This window comes from Triticum urartu, chromosome 1 (assembly GCF_003073215.2).
Source record: "Triticum urartu cultivar G1812 chromosome 1, Tu2.1, whole genome shotgun sequence".
In the NCBI taxonomy this organism is placed as follows: domain Eukaryota; kingdom Viridiplantae; phylum Streptophyta; class Magnoliopsida; order Poales; family Poaceae; genus Triticum; species Triticum urartu.
In genome coordinates this window covers 11,283,529-11,304,760 of record NC_053022.1, presented here as the reverse complement: position 1 = coordinate 11,304,760, position 21,232 = coordinate 11,283,529, and the positions used below count along the sequence as shown (strand labels likewise).

The 21,232-nt window shown below is 42.3% G+C and overlaps 1 protein-coding gene and 1 long non-coding RNA gene across 2 annotated transcripts; both read left to right on the top strand.

The window, feature by feature from the left end:
- Positions 1-1,015: 1,015 nt before the first annotated feature.
- Positions 1,016-4,117, top strand: LOC125535050 (fatty acyl-CoA reductase 2, chloroplastic-like). The gene is made up of 9 exons (XM_048698140.1): positions 1,016-1,381; positions 1,465-1,568; positions 1,933-2,132; positions 2,205-2,305; positions 2,520-2,733; positions 2,848-3,009; positions 3,138-3,219; positions 3,319-3,701; positions 3,791-4,117. Exons 1-9 carry the CDS (start codon positions 1,066-1,068, stop codon positions 3,969-3,971), a joined length of 1,743 nt encoding a protein of 580 aa, XP_048554097.1. The 5' UTR covers positions 1,016-1,065; the 3' UTR covers positions 3,972-4,117.
- A 15,494-nt stretch (positions 4,118-19,611) lies between these two features.
- LOC125534983 lies at positions 19,612-20,742 on the top strand. The gene is made up of 3 exons (XR_007294573.1): positions 19,612-20,093; positions 20,258-20,308; positions 20,409-20,742. It is a non-coding gene; the product is annotated as an uncharacterized LOC125534983 (long non-coding RNA).
- The last annotated feature ends 490 nt before the right edge of the window (positions 20,743-21,232 follow it).

The following is a 21,232-nucleotide window of genomic DNA, read 5'->3' as shown; positions in this document are numbered from 1 at the left end:
CAAGACAAGACACGCGATCCCGGCAGCCGCCGCAGGCGCTTCTCCGCCGCGGGGAGGTTGCGCCTCCGCTGACGCCGCCGTCACGCACGCTGTAGGGATCCCGCCGCTCCTTGCCGCTGGATCTCCGTCGAATGATGCGCCGCCGCCGCTTGGAGAAATCGCCACCACCGCGCGAGGGATAAGGCCCCGCCACTGCCATCACAGGCCAGGCTTCGCCAGTGAGACCTCAGGTGGCGGCTGGACAAAGGAGACGAGGGGAGGGGGCATTGGGACGGCGGCGCGATCGTCCCCTGTGTCGCCTAGGGTTGGCGATGGGGGGGGGGGGCGGTGCGGGGATCCAACAACTATGCAGATTGAGAAGCAATAGTGCGGTAGGGCACGGGGGAGGTGCCCTTGTGGGACTGTAGTATATAGGATCTTAGAAATGGACTCTTTACTGATTAGTGTGGTCGGAGGGCACCGTCTAATTGTTTTTTGAACATGCCTGTCAGTTTTTTGTTGATAAACAGAATTTCATAATCATATCCCTGTTGAAATTATGTCAAACAGTCATTTATGATTTCGTTTTGGCTCGTCAAATACAGCTCCTGGCTAATTGTTTTGGCATAGCATACCAAAATTATGAAGAGCTTTCTGATTCAAAATATAATAAATTTTATTTTATTCTAAATAAAAATCGAGTTTGACCAAACCTGTAAAATAAATATATCAACAAGTACTAATAATAATTTGGTGTTTACTTGTTGATAATAATATACTATTGATATGTTTTTCTATAAAAAATTTATCAAACTTGAGCAGGTTTTATTTTTACGACAAGGCTAAAACGCCTTATATTTTGGAAGAGATCGAGGGAGGGAGTACCACACATTAGGAACGTGTTGGTCACACATATAATTGGCTGGAGAACAACTGGACCAATTTATTTAGTACTTTTTTCCCATGTGTCCTATAAAATAGTATAAATAGGGATGTAGCACTCCCATTCATGCATTAAGCTTGTAGTGAAGCGTTGGATATATTATTTCAGTTCACTCCCTCTTCAGACTTTCCAAGTTGGCTGCCATGTTAAACCTTTACTATGCTGTTGCTGACAAATGTGTAGGCTTTCCTGCTAGGAAGGGAGGTCGTGCCCACAATAGAAGCGCTGCTGCACTGCCAGTGAGCAAACGGCGTCTTGGCAGTGATACATCGGCGAGCTGCATGAAGAAGCACTTGAGCAGTTATGGTGAGTCACGGCCTTCGTACGCTGTGACAATGGATCGCAAGAATCCCATAGCCGGTTCAGCGCCATCAAATGAACCAGATGGTATCGGGATCATAGAGTTCCTTGGGGGCAAGAACTTTCTCATCACTGGTGGGACTGGATTTCTAGCAAAAGGTATAGTTTCTTTCTTCTACATCCTTGATGTTTAGCACGCAACATAGCTTTTGAGATTGATTTATATTTCTCTATTGCGCCAGTTATTATTGAGAAAATCTTGAGGACAACTCCTGATGTCGGCAAGATATATGTGTTGATAAAGGCGAAGGACAGCAAGGCAGCACTGAAAAGGTTGCAAATCGAGGTGCGCTGATTTTTACTTAATTTATTACTACTTCTGTTCAAACTTAACTGTCGCTAAAATGAGTGAATTTACACACTAAAATGAGTCTTGATACACTCTCTGGACGGATGGAGTATTTAGTTTTTCTGCAAGGCATTAGATGAAGAGTCAAGAGTCAAAGACTCGATAGTCGAGACTACTCCCTCTGGTCATAAACATAAGATGTTTTGGAATGTCAATATGGACTACTTATGGACTGAAATGAGTGAATAAATACACTAAAACGTGTTCATATACATCTGAGTTAGAGGAAAATTAGAACATCTTGTTTTTGTGAACGGAGGGAGTAGTTTTCAATCTTGATCCAATTGATATATGCACGCAGATAGTTGGCACAGAACTTTTCAAATGCTTAGAGCAACTCCATGGGAAAGACTACCGCCATTTTTTAGCAAGAAAACTGGTTACTGTAGTAGGCAACGTGAGAGAAGCCAACATGGGCATTGCGCCTGAGCTAGCTGATGAGATTGTAAAAACAGTGGACATCATCATCAACAGTGCAGCGAATACGACATTCGATGAGAGGTTTGTCAGACATGTTTTGTATGTTGCTCCAAACATTCATGTTTGACAATCACTAGCAATTATAAATTTCAGGTACGATATTGCTATGGATGTCAACACCATGGGACCATTCCGGTTAATGAGTTTTGCGCGTAGATTTTCAAAGCTGAAGCTATTCTTGCATGTATCAACAGGTCAGAATGCCAACTGAAAGATGTTGTGGTGAAAAGTTTGATTTTAGAGCCAGAAAACGGAGGGCATAAGCCCACACCTTAATCTTTAGTTGAAAAGTGAAAAATGCTATCCATAGTTCGGTACAAATTAAAACTCCAAAGCTTATTAATGCATTGATGAACTTATTAGACCATTGTGTCTGAATGTTCTCCATATGCGCCTATCAATAATCAGCATATGTGAACGGGAGGAGGCAAGGCGTGGTGCTAGAGAAGCCATTTAGCTTGGGAGACACCATCACGAAGGAATTAGGTTACTCAGATTCTTCAGGACTTCAGAACACTGTGCTTGATATAGAGGCAGAGATCAAGCTTGCTTTTTGCTCCAGACATAACTCGAACGACGCAGCATCTTTCTCTCAAGAAATGAAGGATTTAGGCATTGAGAGGTGACGCCACGTCTTTCTTGGAGTATATATATAATTAGTAGTTCATTAATGATAGCCCAAACATGCAACATCACAAGCATAATGAAGCAACTGATTTTTTGCCTGGCACGGCAGGGCAAAACTCCATGGCTGGCAGGACACCTACGTTTTCACCAAGGCCATGGGGGAGATGGTCCTCGACAGCATGCGAGGAGAGATACCAGTGGTGACGATAAGGCCAAGCATTATCGAAGGCACTTGTAGCGAGCCCATCCCAGGTTGGATAGAGGGAATCAGGTATGGACAATTGTGGTGTCCTTTCTGTCAGTTATATATATGTCCACTAATAAAACTCTAAAATTTCCTCACCCACCTAATAGTTCGTTCTATGGTCGACCTCCACTTGTTTGACAAATAAAACCCAGGATGCTTGATCCGATTATGCTGTACTACGCTAAAGGCCGGCTCAGCGGCTTCCCTGCCGACGGTGACGGTGTCGTTGACGTGGTAATTATGTACTAGCTTGGCATAATATAATATGGCGGTTGTTTCAGCTGGTAATTAATGGCGATGACGATTGAAATGGATCTCTTCTCCCTCCGTAAGGTTCCGGCGGACATGGTGGCGAACGCGACCCTGGCAGCGGTAGCAAAGCACGCTCAGGCCATAGGGGCGGCACAGGAGATGCACATCTACCATGTGGGATCATCGACGGCGAACCCGCTGATTTGGCGCAGCATGTTCACCTTCTTTTTCCAGCACTTCACGAGGTACCCCTTCAACCTGGCGTCGGGACAGCCAATCAAGGTGGCGCCGATGAGGCTCTTCGGCAGCATGCTGCAGTTCAACAGCAACTTGGAGAGGGACATGCTGCTCTGGGGCGCCGGCGAGACGCTCTCGCCTCGGGCACGGATGCTTTTCAGCAAGTACGCCGAGAAGATCATCCACCTCGCCCGCATGTACCAACCCTACGGCTTCTATGGTTGCAGGTTGATCTGCATTGGAGAAACCATGCATGTATGAGTGCGTGCTCAATGGCCTAGACAAACTAATAATGGAGGCCTATGCTGGCATGCAGGTTTGACAACGCCAACACCGAGGCGCTCTTCGCAGAGATGTCGGTGGAGGAGAAGGCGCAGTTCCACTTCGACGTCCGGAGCATCGAGTGGAAAGATTACTTCACCAATGTGCACATCCCAGGGTTCCTGAAGCACGTCATGAAGGGGAGGGGCGGTTCCTCCATTGTTGGAAATAAATAACACATCCATGTAGCGATCTATGTGTTTGCCTTTGCCAACCGGTCGATGTAACAATTCTCTCCCATCCTTATCATCGATTAAGACACACAACCTTCATTCATATATGTTGTTCTTGATCTTACATACACAGCTTTCATTTACATACATTATTCACAACTAAAATTGCCGCGGATGCCGAGTTCCCATTGTTTTTTGAGTTTCTTTTGACGGGAGCTCGTCCTGTTTGCTGAGTAAGGAGAGAACTCAATAGGTAAATAGAAAACTAGACAAAATGTAACAAGTTTCCTAGTGTCGAGGAAAGTGGGCTCACCAAAACATAGAAACTCGGCCAAGTATAATCTTTGCTCGGCAGTCGAGCCCCACCAACAGGCAACCACCGGCTACGTTTTTTTAGAACGAAGGCTCAAGAAGAGCCCGACTTTAAATTAACAAAGCCATCAACCGGCCAGGATTACAGGACTGCCACTTACAACAAGAAAAGCAAGAGCGGAAATAAAGATACATTGTGCTAAGTAGAACAACTCGAAGACATAGAATGACATCGAACACCACTAAGCCGAAACCAGCTAACCTACTAAGGCTATGGGAGGAAGGCACCACCGTGCATGTTTTGTGTCACCGATTGCCATCAGAAGGAAAACAGGGGCAACACATGACCTGACTCCGCCTCCGCAAAGGGCCCCTACCCTTTCACCCGGGCTCGACGGGTGCCGCACCGGCGGCCTGCGGAGTGGTTCACCCTAAAACCCAGATCAGCATTCCCAAGAAACCGAAGGAGAGGCACCAGGAACAAACCCACACGAAATGGGGAGCCGAACACCCAGTCACCGTTGCCGGCAGCAGCAAGGCAGAGCAACGGACGAGAGTTGTCGAGACGAAGGCGGTGAAAACCCCGGAGAAGGCCAAGAGTATGCAGCACCACGCATCGGTCAAGGATAGGATGCACCATAGCCCATGGCACGAGAGAGGGACCCCGATCCCCTCGCACCAGCGGCTGAAGCCCTCCACACCTAGACCCGAGCAAGTTGCCGAAGATGAAGATCAGGCCAATACAATCCGTCGTCGAACCACCACCGACTCCACCACCACTTGAGCACTTCCCTGACGACGCCTTCAGGAAGGTTCACGCCACCAAGGTGCCGTCGTCTCCATGAAACGAGGAACTGAGGCTTTCACCTGAGCTGCTGGGTGGGGTGGGAGGTGCAGGAAGCCCACCGAAGCCTTCAGCAAGGAGAACGACGCCCAAAGGCGACATCTTCAGTGTGGCCGCCGCGCCGGCCAGGGGTTTCCCCCGGATCCGCACGAAACCACCAGATCCTCACACCCGGCATCCAGAAACGGCGGCCGGAGCCACCAGGGACAGGGGGCGGCACGGATCGGAGCAGATCGAGGATGAGACGCCGATTCTCCAAGGTACAGCCGGCCTATGAGGAGCTGCTGCAGCCGCCGACACCTGCCGTCTCCATGCCGCCCGCACGACTGGGGAGGCAACCCACCTGCACCCCGCGGCGCCGCCCGTCGCACAGGCCACGCCGCTGGCCGCCGCCCCGGATGCCGAGGCTCTCCACGCAAAGTGGATCCGCCAAAGTCCCCGCCGCCACCTTCATGGGTGCCGAGCGGCCGCGCCGCTGGCCACCTCTGGCGGCGGCGGAGGGAGGGAGGGGGCGGGGGGACTAGGTGGCGGTGGCTAGGGTTGGCCCCCGAGTCGCCTCGGAGGAGACGACGCGGGGGGGGGGGGGGGGGGGGGGGTTCGACTGATTGCTCCGGATCTTAGGATCAACCACCGACTACGTGACGGCGGCCTGCCTTTGCCGAATCTATATCTATATCTTTACCTACTAATAAACCAGTTATCGCTTCCGGTCGTCCGTCATCGGCCTTTTTGCAAAAAAGTCCCCCCGTTTATGAGAAATTAACCCGCAGTCCTCGTCATAAGTCAGGCGGAACCGGTACGGAGGAGAGAAAAAGAAAAAAAAATAGCCCAACCGCCCGCACCACCCTGCCTCCTCGATCCCATCTCCACCTCCAGCCCGCCGCCACCTCCTGCCCCGCTCCACCTCACCGTGCGCCACCCGCCGCCGCCGCCACCTCCTGCCCGCCCCGCCCCGCGACCCCTGCCGCCGCCACCTCCCACCCGCCCCGCCGCGCGCCGCCCCTCTTCTCCATCTCTCCCTCTCCATCTCCCTCCTCCCTCCCTGTTCCGCCCCACCCCTACTCCCCGCAGACTCAACCATGGTGGTCAACACGGGGACGTGAGCACGCACGGGTGGCATTGGTGGATGAGGTGATGACGCTTCTCCCTATTGGCTACAGAGAGAGATGTAGGGTCAAATTTGATTTGTTTGTGTTTCGGTAATTGGCCAAAGTGACAATGATATCCCACTGCTGATGCCAGAGGTTGTGACATTTATTTTATGATGGAGCGCAAGTAGCACAAGTTAATCATGTGCACTTCCCATTATTGAATATCAGCTTCAATGTTCTTGATTTCTTACTTGAGTTGTTACTCATTACTTTTTTAATCAGGGTACAGTAGTCAATGCATCGCTACTTCCATGTATACAGTGGAAGTAATTGTGTACACATTTGCATTCTTCCAAATTGCACTTTACATGGGGTAAATGATCATGTTGGTCTCTACGCTGCAGATATGCCAAACTAAAGGAGGCGGCTAGAGGAAGCATTGGAGGCCAAGTTCAGCAGCAACGGTCAGCTGTCGTCAGTGGCCGGCCGGCGACATTTGCGAAGAAATGAAGGTGGCCGGAGACCGACAACAGGGGAATGTCGAACTAGCCAAGCTACCATCACTCCAGCATCTCCGGAGATCGTTCAGTGATGTCCAATGCATCATGTCATGGACTGGAGGCGCGGACTGCCCTGCGCAAGTAGGTTATGTGCTTGAGACGATTGAATGTCCGATAATATGATAAATCTTCAGCGAACAGCAGCTCCAAACTCCATCGCCTGATCTCAAAGATAGCTCTATTAAATCTCTTGATGGTATAACAGGACATTGGCAGGAATTCCTGATGACTGAAATTATGGCAGACATTCTTGCTGGTATATTAAATCTTGGTTTGATGGGTACTTTTCTGAAGAAACTATTGAGTCCCAGGTATTGTGATTCTCGCAAATATTCTTCAATGCTTGCATATGCCAGTGCCTGATTCCAAGTTCAATCACTGTGTATGTGAAAGTAATGTTTGTATCCATTCAGACGGATCAACTTATTTTCACGTCAGGTTTTAGGTGTTTCCCAGCTAGGCAGCGATTTCTTCTTCAGAAGACCACACCGCGGGCATTATCTTAAGTGGACCATTGACCTGCAAATTTTTCCTTTCACATGTACAGGATTATTATGTGTGGATTTTGAAAGCTATTTCTACATATTCTATGTCCTTTCAGACTAAACTGTGTGGTTACTCTGCATCGGTTTAACTGCTCAATAATTGTGCTAGAGGAGTTAGTCATAGTATGTCCAGAAATCTCTTGGAGCACTACTCCAGACAGTGGCGGACCCAGGATTGGCTGACGCCCCAGGCGAGAAACTAAGGGCTTACATCTACGGAAAAAAACTACGGTTTCAAGGCATACGAAAGTCAATGGGTGTGTTTAGGTCAGTCGACCGAGAGTTAACCAAGTCTCAGTCAAGTGACATAGTATATAACAAGGAAAAAGAAAAAAATGAAAAAATAAATTGTGTACGGATCTCCATGCAAGATCAAAGGAATACTACATCGGTTGACACATAGCGAAGTCTCAGTCCACTAAGACTGCAAAATTGAAAGTCAATCTATGTTGCATAACTAATAAGAAACCAAACATAATATTCAATGATAACATTTGTTTCATGATGGTTCAACTAATAAAGCAAAACAAATCAAAAGACAATCTGTAGCATATATATGGATGATCCGAAAGATTGATATACCAAATAAAAGGATTGGTTGATCTGGGCCTCCCATGACTACATTTTCAATTGCAAAAGAAGCTAAGCCTTCCATCAAATTTTTACTCATCTTGAGTTGAAGGACCCGTTGCCGTACCCGTGGTTCAAACTTGAAAAAAAGAATTCAACGTATTGTTTCTTTTACTTGTCTTGCCTTCCTCAATGTCTAAATCGGTTTCCACATCTAACAAATTGTGGCATCAAGCAACAACAATGGCATCTAGAAAAGTCATCATCAAACAGTGGCAATGTGGCATCTCTAGAAACAAAAATAGTGGCATCACATGGGCATCAAACCATCAAATATCAAACCAGTACCTTTGTGTCGGGAAGCACGGCCGATTTTTGAGGACCACCTCGCCGGACGCCGGGCAGGGCAGTAGCAGGCAGCGGCGCAACCTATGAAGAAGACGGGAAGGGGGAGATGGGAGGCGCTGCCGGATGGGGGGAAGGGGGAGCCGCGGGTGCTGGGAGAGGGGGAGCCGGGTGGCGAGCGGCGCTGACGGCAGGCGCCTACGGTTCGTCCAGACTCGAGACGGCCGAGTCGGGGAACGGGGGAAGAACGGGCGGCTACGGCTGGGGTTCTGCCGTGCGAGGCAGTCGGCCTGGGCGGCTGGGCCAGTTGGCCTGGGCTGCCTGGGCTTGGAACTGGGCTGCACCCCAGGCCGAACTTGTTTTTCTTCTAGATATAGGCTGAGGAAATTCCCCACGCCCCAGGCAATGGCCTGGGCTGCCTGGGGCCCAAATCCGCCCATGACTCCAGGTAACATTGTTGTGTTGTCTTTGCTACAAAACTGTATATGTAGTCTAGAATTGGGTGTACATGTTGGTTCGGCCCATGGACGTTTTATTGGAGATTCACTTATGGACCTTGCAGTAATGTACTCCCTCAGTAAACAAATATAAGAAATTTTAGGTCACTAAATTAGTTACCTGAAATATCTTATATTAGTTTATAGAGGGAGTATTAATTTTTGTTTTGATGCATTTTAAATTAAACTTCAAAGTGTTATTTGAATTTTGAGCTGAATCTGAACCATGGTTTGCATTCAGCTATATTTCTAAAACATTGTATGAAGTCCTATTTTTAGGATGCCAAGTTTCTTCTTTCCTGTAGGAAATTTTGGCCCTATATATTCTAAATTTTTGTCATATTCTGTTTTAATGGTCGGAAAGAAACAATGTTATTTTTTATTATCAAATGGAGTCAAGTTGCTAATATGTAATTTACAAAGATGTAAGGAAGTGTTATTTTTCTGTGTCGTTGCTTATGCCTTTTATATTTAGAGGACATTATGGATGGGAACTGGCTTATGTCCAGTAATGGTAATAGAGTTGTTCCCACTGTAGATTTCCATGGTGTGTTAGAAAAGGTATGCACCAGAATTATAGGCCTTGCCCAGCTGTTAAATTTTTATATGTAGTTTCTTTTTTTCACTAGAGATATTTAGTTTGCTTATGACAATTAGAGAAGGATGATGAGGCAGACGAACGACTGAAATATTGATTAATTGTAATGATGAATGCATTTACATTTGAGTTTTCCACCACTTTTTGACTATCTCTAATAATGATGGTTAGTCTATTTTCACTTCTCGATTTTACCTACTAAATGGATTTTTGGTCTACAATTCGGTACATATAACTTTCCCCAATACCGAAAGTCAACAGTCATACTTAAATAACCATTCACAACCCTTTCTTTAACCCTTATGCTTTTTTGTTTCTATTCTACTTGGAACATAGGAAAATGCCCTTATGGACCTTTTGAGCTTTTTGTACAGTGGAAAGTTAACAAACAACCGAGCCTGCTATTCTCGTTGACATCTTAATGGATGCCGATAAATTTGAGGTTCTCTCTTGCATGAGGCATTGTAGCCAGTTTCTCACAAGCTTCCATATGACCACAGAATCTGCGCTTCTCTACCTAGACTATCCATGCTACACTTCGATGGCAGTTGAAGTTCACCATTTGATAGTTGCAACTAAGGATTTCCTTGCCAACAAATACAGTGATGTGCATAAGTGTGTGATCCCCATTGGATGGAGCCACCTTTTCTTTCCTTTTCATACAGAAGTGTACACATTGTTGAAACAAAATCATGTATGAAGTGTACTCAAGGCTTGGTTTGTATTATTTCAGGTTTTGAAATGAAGTGATGAACATGCCACTTGCTGGGATTGAAGCCATATTTTCAAGTACTGACCTACATGTGAAAAAAATGAAGATGTCTTATATCGTCTGTTGCTCAACTGGGCCTGTATGCAATACCAAAATTAGAAGAAAGACGTAAGATCTTGAGTTCTCATTTGGTTTTGCCGGTGCGCTTCAGTCATATGACTTGTGAGACACTTCAGGAGATTTTCACATGCACTGACAATGACATAGACCATGAGCAAAGCTTATCACTGGGGTACTTATGTGCAAAGCTTATCCAGTACACAAACTAGGCTAGGTGCTCTTGCAGCATGTGCAACCTCTTGGTTGCGATATGCAGAGCTAGCTTACAAGTAGAGGCATCTGAAAGTGGTTCTGTTTGAGACAGCAACGAGATGGAGGTAGTGGTCTCAACACCCATGCTGGAGACCATCTGGTGGTACGATTGCTATCAAATGTAGCTTGGTTTGTGTGTACATCTCCTAGCTTTTGTGTCTGCGTGTAGTGTTATTGGTTAATTATGATGTGTGGTTACTGATCTCAAGTCTCAATAGTATGTGAATGGGTGTAATCAGAACAAACATGTTTATCTTATTTGTGGTAGGAAATGGTGTATATTTCTTTCATCTTAGGAGACAGGCTGATGGGTCTGCTTGAACTTGCTCGGGTGGAGAAAACACAACCTAAGAGTTTTGCTTTTGATCAAATGGCTATGACTGGAGCTTCAGAACAAGTAGTTATTCAGATAGGTGTCAATGGATTTACTGAGGAAACAATCACATTGTAGGTAAATAATAAAGTTTACTGAGGAAACAGTCATGATTCAGATAAGTCGATGTCCTACACATAAAAAAATAGAGTGTCCCGAAGGATTTCTTGGGTCTAATACCAGTAGTTACTGGAGATTTTACACAAGAAATCATGGGCTGTATAAATGATTTCACTTACTGCAGTCAAACAAGTGGATGGATGGTATCCACAAATATTCTACCCACTGTAAATAAATCCAGCACTATTTTAGCCCATCATCGAGCAAGATATTTTTGAACCCTGGTTTAATGCAGTCGCTAGTAATCTATCTTCCAGGCAGCACGCCAAAGAACCATATTCTCAATTTGCACAGTAGCGTGCTTTAACATATTAGATTGTGTTTCTCCAGTTGCAACGCACGGGCAATTTTTCTAGTCTATACCTACTAATAAAGCAAGGTGCGTTTTTCAATTTTTTCATCCGTTCACCGTCGAAAAGTTTTTCTTTCTGAGGTGGTACTAAACTTTTGTGCATCTATCCGCTAGAAAAAAAAGATTAGTACAGAATTCCGTCATTGGGCCACGCGCACTGCGGCCCAACGAGGCCAGCAAATTTATTAATGCCCACAGAGTTAGGAAGGCCTTATTTGTCGCATGGACCGAAGAATAGTTGAAGTTTCGCAAGGACGCCTATGACTGGGCTGGCCCGTTTCCCCTTTTTCGTCGTTCTATTTCTATTTGTCTTTTTCTGTTCCTTTTTATTTCTCTTTTATATTTTTTCCTTTTTTCATTATTTTAATTATTCTTTATGAAGTAAAAAATTACAAAAATAATCAGAATTTCAATTTTTATTCCAATATTCAAATAATGGTCTGAATTCCAAAATTTGCTTTTGTATTGAAAAATGTTTAAAACTTTTAAAATTTCTGGTTTCAAAATTTTCTCAATATTGAAAAAATGCTGCCCTTTTTAAAAATTATTTTGTCTTCTCCAAAAATTCTTCAAGATTCTTTTATAAAAATTACATTTTATAAACTGTTCCATATTTTAAACAATTCTTGTTTTAGTGAAATGTTCAAAACTCAAAAAGAAATTGCGTCTTAAACATTTCGTAATTTTTTGAATGTTCCCTTAAAAAATTCAAAATACCAAAAATATTTTTGTTTTTGTAAAATGTAAACGTTTTCGAAATGTTGTTTGTGAATTTAAAATACTATTCATGTTTCTAAACTTGTTCGTGATTTTCTTAAGATATTGGAATTTGCAAAACTAATGTTCGCATTTTTCTAAATTGTCTGGGATTTAAAAATTGTTAATGTTTCCAAGAATATTCACCAATTCGTATTTTTTAATGTTCAAAAAAATCAAAAATATTTCTGATGTGACACTATACTATTTTTAAAATAGTTGCGATGGCCATTAGTTAGCGGTGTGCATTCGTTCTTTGCTGGTTGACTAGAAATGAAAGAAATTATGGACACGTGTCAATAAATTATGTTATTTGGCTTTAGTTTGACCAAAATTATGGGTACTTGATCTCTAAAATAATCAAAGAAAATAAACCCTAAAAAAGAAGGGACATTCATGCCTGATTATGCTCATGAAACGGGATTTATGCACTGCAATTAATAATCCACCCGGTTACGCCGTCATAGCATAGAGTGGTCGAAGCAACCATGTCCCGAAGATCACCGTGTAGCCAACAAATGAGTAGGCAGGCACAAGCCCGAGATGAAGGCTAACCCGGAGGAAAAAAGGCATGAGTTGGATGCTCGTCACCACACCGACCAACCCTATCACTATCAAGATTCTACGTGCCAAACATGTCCAGCGAGAAGAATATAACTTCTTGCTCTATCGCCTACCATTGTGGAGACCCTTTTTAGGATGACACATCAATTATTTTCCCCATTGCTTCTTGCAAAAAAATATTCCTCCCGTTGCAACGCACGGACATATGTGCTAGTTTCTACTAACGGAAAAAGGCATATCTTTTTCTATTTTTATTTTTTTTCTAAATATGGAATGGCAGGGGTTATGGCTTTGTTGAGCACATGTACAAATGAAACTCGGCAAAGCACTGAACTTTAGGTGGTGTTTGGTTCTCTAGTCTTAGGACTTTTTCTAGTCCCAACTAAAAAGTTCCTAGTCCATAAAAAGTCCCTCCCTGTTTGTTTTCAGAGACTAAAAAGTCCCTAGTCCCTTCCTAGAGGTTATTAAATGACCGTGTTGCCCCTAGTATATGGAAAAATAATAATCAAACAACACCATGGGATGGCGGGCCAATGGGTGCATGGAGGGGAATTGTTGGAAAAGTCCCAAAAAGTCCCAAAAAGACTCTCCTTGAGAGTCTTCTTCATTTAGTCCCAAATGCCTAGTTTAGTCCCTAAAAAGTCCCTCCCGTTTGGTAAAAAAGTCTCTAAGAGGGACTTTTTCTAGTCCCTACACAAAAAAGTCCCTGGAAACAAACACCCCCTCAGTATCCCAACAGCCCCATAAGAGATAGAGGCCACATGGTCGGCTTGGCTAGCCTCCTCGTCTCCCCCGGCTGCCACCGCATCATCTACACCTCCCGACTAGCCCTGTTGCCACGCCGCCGGCCTCCATCCATGTTGCCGTGCCAGAGGGCAGAGCTATTTTGTTACTAGTAACAACAGAGTATTATTTTGTTACTATCTGCTCTGTATAAGGCCCGATCTTAACTTCCTAAATTGGTACACCAGATTAATAAAGGCACACTGAACTTCGATGGCCCGAAAGAAAAGACTCCACCACCATCTTCTAAAAAAAGAAGCTACTCCACACTCCTCGCGTATTCTACTTCGGACGCGTCACCGCCCTGCCCCCGACGCGCCGCCGCCCCTAGCCCCCGACGTGTCGCCGCCCCTATCCCAACGCGCCGACGCCCCTCCCACAGCGCGCCGGCCGCGCCGCCCCTGTCTCCCAACACGCCACCACCTCCTCCCGAACACGCCGCCGCTCACCGCTCCACCCCGTCGCGGCTGGCCTCCCCACCACCACCCCCTCACCATGAAGGCTATCTCCCTGCACATCAGCCACACCTTTCGGTGCACGACAACACACTGCCTGGCCTGCCACCCCCCCTGTTGCTTTCTCGCCTCAGGTGCTGCTCCACTTTCCGGTCCTTGGCGAGCCCCTGCGTAGGCGCTTTCTCCCCCTCCTCCTTCTCCTCCTCCTCTCAGGTCTTCCCCCCTCTAACTGTGACGCCCACGATTCAATCGTGCACTAATCATGCACACAAATGTGCACAATCAACATCAGGGACTCACGGAAAGATATCACAACACAACTCTAAACACAAATTAAGTCATACAAGCTTTATATACGAGACAGGGGCCTCGAGGGCTCGAACACAAACTAGTCAACGGAAGGAACAATATCTGAGTACAGACATAAAGCAAACAAGTCTGCCTAAAGAAGGCTAACACAGACAGCAACAAGGATCGCAAAGGCAAGGCCTCCTGCCTGCAAGCCTCCTAACTACTCTTGGTCATCGGCGGCCTCCACGTAGTAGTAGGCACCCTCGGGGTAGTAGTAGTCGTCGGTGGTGGCATCTGGCTCCTAGGATCTGTCATCTGGCTCCTAAAATCATAAAATACCTCTGCAGACCCCTTAACAAAATCACTACATAAGCGACAGTTCGTTTTGTTCATTGTTTACGGATCTGCCTTAATTTGTCTAAACATTTTCTTAAATTGCATGGTCACTTTTTCAAAAAATACCAAAATATGTGTTGAATACGCTAGCACTTTTAAAAAATCATGAACTATTTTGAAATTATGTTAAAAATATAATATGTGAACAATTCTTCGAAATCATGAAAATTTTACGGTTTCCGAAATGTTTTTTGAATTCACAAGTTCTTATTATTTCTCAAATAGTTTTTCAAAATTTTCAATTTCTTAAAATTGATTTTTTGGAAATCCCGAATTAATTTAAAGAAGGAAAAAGAAAAAATGAAATGAGAAATTAAAAAACAAAATAGAAAACAGCAGGTGTGACGACCACACATGAGCCGGCCCATTCACCTCGTGCAGGGACGAGGAAGCACACTTGTTATCTAAGAGAGAAAATGGGAGAAAAAGGGATTGAACCATAGTCTCCCGAGTGGAAGAATGAGTTTGTAGCCATTGCACTGCTTGTGTGTTTGGGTTATATGAGTGTGTCAATTTATAAGAAGAAATCCGGTGGTGATTTTGAAATAATAACGAATCATTTTTCTTCACTTATGGGTGGCATAGTGGGTCATTTATGGCAACTTCGGAGGTAATTTTGGGACGGACGGACATAAACAATAATGACTTTATTATTAGGTATAGATACTAGCATTTTTTAGTTAAGAGCATATCTGGCATACATCTCATAGCCAGTTAAATACAGTCGTCGATTTGATATATAACTTTTACATATCTTGGGGAAAAAGACAAGATAATTTGGACCAAAAATTTGAAAGTTTATTCAAAGAATACCAAAAACTTTTTGATAAGTATTCAGGGTTGAATAATAAAATTGATCTAGCTTTACATAAGCTAGAGGAAGCAAAAGCAAGACAGAATATAGTTTGCAAGAATAACGATTATATTAAAGAGGAAGTGTTATCAATAAGGTGTTACCTAAGTAAAGGCAAAGAGTCACTCCCACGCACTGATACAAGACAAGATATACTTGAAATAAAAAAGTTGGTGCAAGAGGTTAAAACTTTGATTATCTCATAATTATATGACTGAATATAATCAAGCATTAAACGAAGTAGCAAAATACATGTCACCTCCTATCGGGTTCTCCGATCACGACTCCCCAAAAGAAGATTCCAAAGTAATAATAAGACAAAATAACACAATCATGCAACTATTAATTCAAGTATTAGACAAGCTAAAAAGTGTTCAAAGCAACAAAGAAATTGTGTTGTCATCATCTGGAATAGTTTCCTCTACTAGAAATATTAATTCAGAAAAATGGACTTATCTGAAGGCTTCCTTAGAAGAGACAAAACTCTCCAATTAGTAAGGCAAGATTCAAGACCTCTGGCCATGAAGCATAGATTATCATGCAAAGCTGATGATATCGATAGTATTGAAGAAGTTATAGATATACAAAGAGATCTAGAAAGATATCAGAAAGATACCCTAAGAAAAATAAAACCACAACAAGTATATCACATGGGTATGTTTGAAAGTAAGAGTGTTCTACACAGAATATCTCGAGAAGTAGAATTAAGTGTGTTAACACATCCAGTAGATTTAAGAATAGTAAGCAAAAATATTGAAAATGAGCAAAAATATTGTGGTTATAAATATGTTCATCAAGGCATGTATATCAATGTATGACAAGGAAGTAATTAGGTGCGAAGGTTTTGATAACCTTGTTAGACAGAAGATGGGAATCTGTAGACAAAGCAGCATTAGGGTTTTTGGAAGGAGGCATGAATGAAAATAGATTAATAACCTATATAGCTCCAGACCTAATGACGCCCGTAAAAGAATTTATTGAAAAAACGAGTTTTGCTTTCCAAACTAAAGGTTATGAAGATTTTGAAGGAACAAATTTCCTACTAAGCATAGAATTTATAGGAAGGCTCACTAATAGAAGTAGCTCGAGATATACAGTAAATGTGAATGACGTAATTGATAGTATGCAATCAAAAGGTATAAAGTTTATGAATCCTCTTAAAATTGGTTCTGAAGAAAGAGCTGAAGAAGAATGGAAGATAGGTGCATTAATAGAGAAGAAAGAATTAAAGCAACCTGAAAACTACAAAAGCTATCAAAATTGTGAAGGAAGTAGCAGTATTCGATTTATGAACTATAAACCTGCATCAATAGAAGATTCTGAATCTTTTATGTCGGAATCAGAAATTAATGATGATAAAAATAAAGGTATATCTGAAAGCATGGAAAAGGCTGATTTAGATGATGAAATAATTCATTGGGAAAAGAAGATAAAACATATTGAATGGGATATAGTCATTCTATGACAAAGGATTGGCCTAAAATTAGAGAAAGAGAACTATTTATCATTAGAGAAATTGCAAGGTTAAAGAAACTAAAAAATGATAAAAAGTTTGTCACTAGTAGTTCAACCATGGAAGATAAAATTATAGCATCTGCAGAAAGAAAAGCAAATGCTATTAATAATAAAAATGCTATCATTAATAATAATGATAATAATAATAATAAAGATAATAATAATAAGTTGTTAGTGAAGAAGAGCAATGGGATATTAATAATAAGTTATTATTAGAAGGTTATGAGGAGGAGGAACAATTAATAAAAGAAATGTGGTTAGAAGATGAAAGATATGATGATTTAGAACAAAATAGTGATTTCTATAACTCACTAGATGATGTGGGACTGCATAATTTAGACAATGCAATGGAAGCCATGAAAGTAGAAAATAGTGGTAAAAGAAGAAGGGGATATGGAGAATCGTCTGTAAAAAGAGAAGGAGAAAGAGAGAGAGACCTACCAGATCAGCTGGACAATGGCCTCTAGAAAAATATGACTATCAACCTACGTTTATCCCTGGACAATATAGATATATGGGTACTAAAAGAAGAGATTTTGAAAAACCAGTACAATTTCAAAATTATAAAAATGATGGCGCTATATTAAACCTAGCAGCTCATGATCCAATAGATTGGCCGAATATAATCAGCATATGGAAAGGTTTAATAGTACAAAAATATATACAAAATCAGTATAATATAGGCACTAAGGTAGAAGATATGTTAACATATCTTGAAACATTTTTAGGAGAATCTGTAAAAGTTCTATGGGAACAATGGGTAGAGTCATACCCTAGTCAATATGAAGAATTAAAAAGGGCAGGAAGTAACCCTAATAACTTTGCGAATGTTATCTCAAATATGATCATAGCAGAAGAGCCAAAATCAGGACATACCTCATTACAAAATGAAAGGTTAAGAGAAATGGAAAAATTAACATTAACTAGTTGGAAAGGTATAAAATTATTTCCCAGCATTATTTGTATAATGTAACTACTACTAAACAAGGTTTTAATGTAGGTGTAGTAGAAAGATATTTCAATAAATTGTTTGATACTCTAAGTTCCATAATATTTGAGGAGTATAAAAAAGAAACATGGGGAAACGTAGTAAATATATCCCAAGCTATAACATTTGTTTTTAAACAATTAAGAGAGGTGTGTACTAGTATTCAAGCACAAAGATCTATGAAGAAATCAGATTACAATTTTTGCAATGACATTGTCCAAATACCACTAACATATGGAGAAGAAAGGCATAGGAAAAACAAATATTATAAACCACAGAGGAGAGATAATAGAAATTTTAGAACAAAGAAAAGATATTTCTTAAGAAGGTCATACAATAGAGCCCCATTCTTGCATAAAAGAAATGTAAAAAGATATAATCCTAAGAAAACCTATGATAAAACATGCAGGTGTTTCATATGTAACTCTCCTAATCATCTAAGTAGAACTTGCCCTAATAAGGACCAGAAAATGTACTCTAGTAAATATGAAGAACAAGAGAGAGTGTTAATGAGAATATATTAGTATGTGATGATGAAATAAAAGACGACGAGTCAATATATTCAATTATAGAAACAGATGAAGTAGAAAATGAGGCTCCAGAATATGAATCAAGTGAAGATGAAATATACCTAATAGATGAATTAGCCGGTTTAAAAATTGAAATAATGAACCAAGTAGATTGTGAACATGATTGGATTAGAGAAAAAGGTGATTATAAAATAAAATGTTCTTTCTGTATATATTACCAAAGCCAAGATAATAGGTTCACATGTAGCTTGTGTTTAAAACAAGCATGTGCCTCATGTCTAAGAACCAATAATCAAAAGTGGAGACAAGAAATAGAATTAGAACCAGAAGAACGAATATTATCCAGTAGGGTTAGAAATTTAGAAAATAGAATGAATAAGCTAGAAGCAGAGTTAGAAAAACTTAAAGATGAGTTAGAAAATGGTAAGAAGGAAGACAACAATGTTGCTAAAATCATGGAATGAAAGAGCAAATGGTAATGGTAAAGGATAAAAAAGGAGACAAATTAATAAAATTGAAAGATGCAATTACTAGTTTTGGGAATAAATATATTGTTAGATTACCATTCAAAGAAGTGTTAGGAATAAGGATTCCAGTTAGGATTGTTCTTAAGCCAAATATTTCACATAAAATACTGGCACTATTAGATACTGGTTGCACTAAGAACATCATCCATAATAAATATTTTATGAGATGTCCCAAAATAGTTGAAATTATAGATGATAATAAAGCTGAAGTATCTACCGATATGTCAGGAATAAAGAAGATACATAATCAGCTAGCATATAATATTGAAGCTTACATAAATGGCACAAAATATATAATAGATGAAATTACAATAAGAGATTTGTCAGTAATAAATGATGACATGATAATAGGGTTAAGATTTTTTACAACAATCTTTACAAACCACAATCATACATGAACTGCCAGGACATTTGTTACTGCCGGCACAAGTACCACAAGGCATAGAAACTGCCGTAGAACCTGAGCAACAAAGGCATACACACTGCCGGTACATTTTAAGGCACATTATCTGCCGGGAGAACTCAAACCTGGCCCATTTACTGCCGGAACCCTGTTGGGAGCGAGACGGAACAAATATTGGGCCTGAGCGCGCGCTGGTGAGGGAAAGCGCGCGAGGTACGAAACTTTCTGGCCCAAACGAACTATAGACGCGCCGGCCCTCAACCCAGGCCGCAGCCACCCGCAAATCGACGTCCCACTCCTCGACCTCTAGAAAAAAAACTCCTACCCTCGACCAGATCTGATCCGGCGCCGGCCGCCCTCCACCCAACCATTGCCGTCGTCGCGCCCCACCACCACAGCCCTGCCGTCGGCCACCACCCCGACCAACGCCGCTATCGCCCCAACCACCCCACAACAGCGCCAGCAAGCACCGCCGCCCCCAACCGTCCCACTGCCGTCGGCCGTCCTCAACCCAGCCGCAACCGTCGTCGGCCCCCACCACTACAGCCCCGCCGTTGGCCCCTACCACGCCACCGCCCATGACTGCCCTCCACCCAACCACTGCGGTCGTCGCCCCGAACCACCCCACAGTAGCACCGCCGAGCACCCAACTGACACAGATAACCACTGCCGACGAGCCACTCCACCGGCGACCACCCTCCTCCGCTGAACGCCTTCCCTCGTGACCGCCCTATTTCGCGAGCTTCCTCCCCCGAGTAGGACTCCTCCCTAAGGTGCGTCGCCACACAGCAGAATCTCACCATTTCGGAGAGGGCGCAAAGATTGTAACGCTGTATGGCGTGCGCGACGAATCCTTGTTGCCCTCATTTTCGTTTTTTTGCTTTTGTCCTAGATGGTGTTGTTGATGCTATTACTTTTCTTAATGATCCTCATGCAGCCGATGGAGCCAGGAGTTCTTTGAATGGGATTGGTGAATGCAATAGTGTTGGTGTGTGGATTTATTATCTTATGAGAGAAGAACAAGCAGGCAAGTCGAATCAGTGGTGGTTCCGTTGGTTGCTCTGATGTAATATTTGTATTGTCTGTAGGTGAGGGTTCTGATTTAATCCTTTTGAACCTCAAAGAGGCTGTTAGCCTAAATAAATCTTTGCTCCAGGTAACCTAACTTCTATAGCTTTGGTATTTAGGCTTCTGTTGCATCAGGGGCAAACAAGTGCTATCTTGTTTGAGTTTTACTTTCCTATATTGCAGAGAGCTTGATTGTAGGACTAAACATTTTACAAAGATTTTCTCCAAACAAATAAATAGAAATATTACATGGACGCATATTGGCTATACACACTGGTACAATTAGACAGGGTTCACTTAAATATAACTGTGCTTGTTGAATTGTAATAACTGTGGCATTAGGTGAACTGTACCGTAGGCTGTGGGGATAAAAAAGGAGACAAATTAATACAACTGAAAGATGCAATTACTAGCTTTGGGAATAAATATATTGTTCGACTACCATTCAAAGAAGTGTTAGGAATAAGGATCCCAGTTAGGATTGTTCTTAAGCCAAATATTTCATATAAACTACTAGCACTATTAGATACTGGTTGCACTAAGAACATCATCCATGATAAATATTTTATGAGATGTCCCGAAATAGTTGAAACTATAGATGATAATAAAGCTGAAGTATCTACTGATATGTCAGGAATAAAGAAGATCCATAATCAGCTAGCATATAATATTGAAGCTTACATAAATGGCACAAAATATATAATAGATGAAATTACAATAAGAGATTTGTCAGTAATAAATGATGACATGATAATAGGGTTAAGATTTTTTACAGCAATCTTTACAAACCACAATCATACATGAAAAGGGGTAACATTTATCCCTTATCAAGATAATGTTCCAT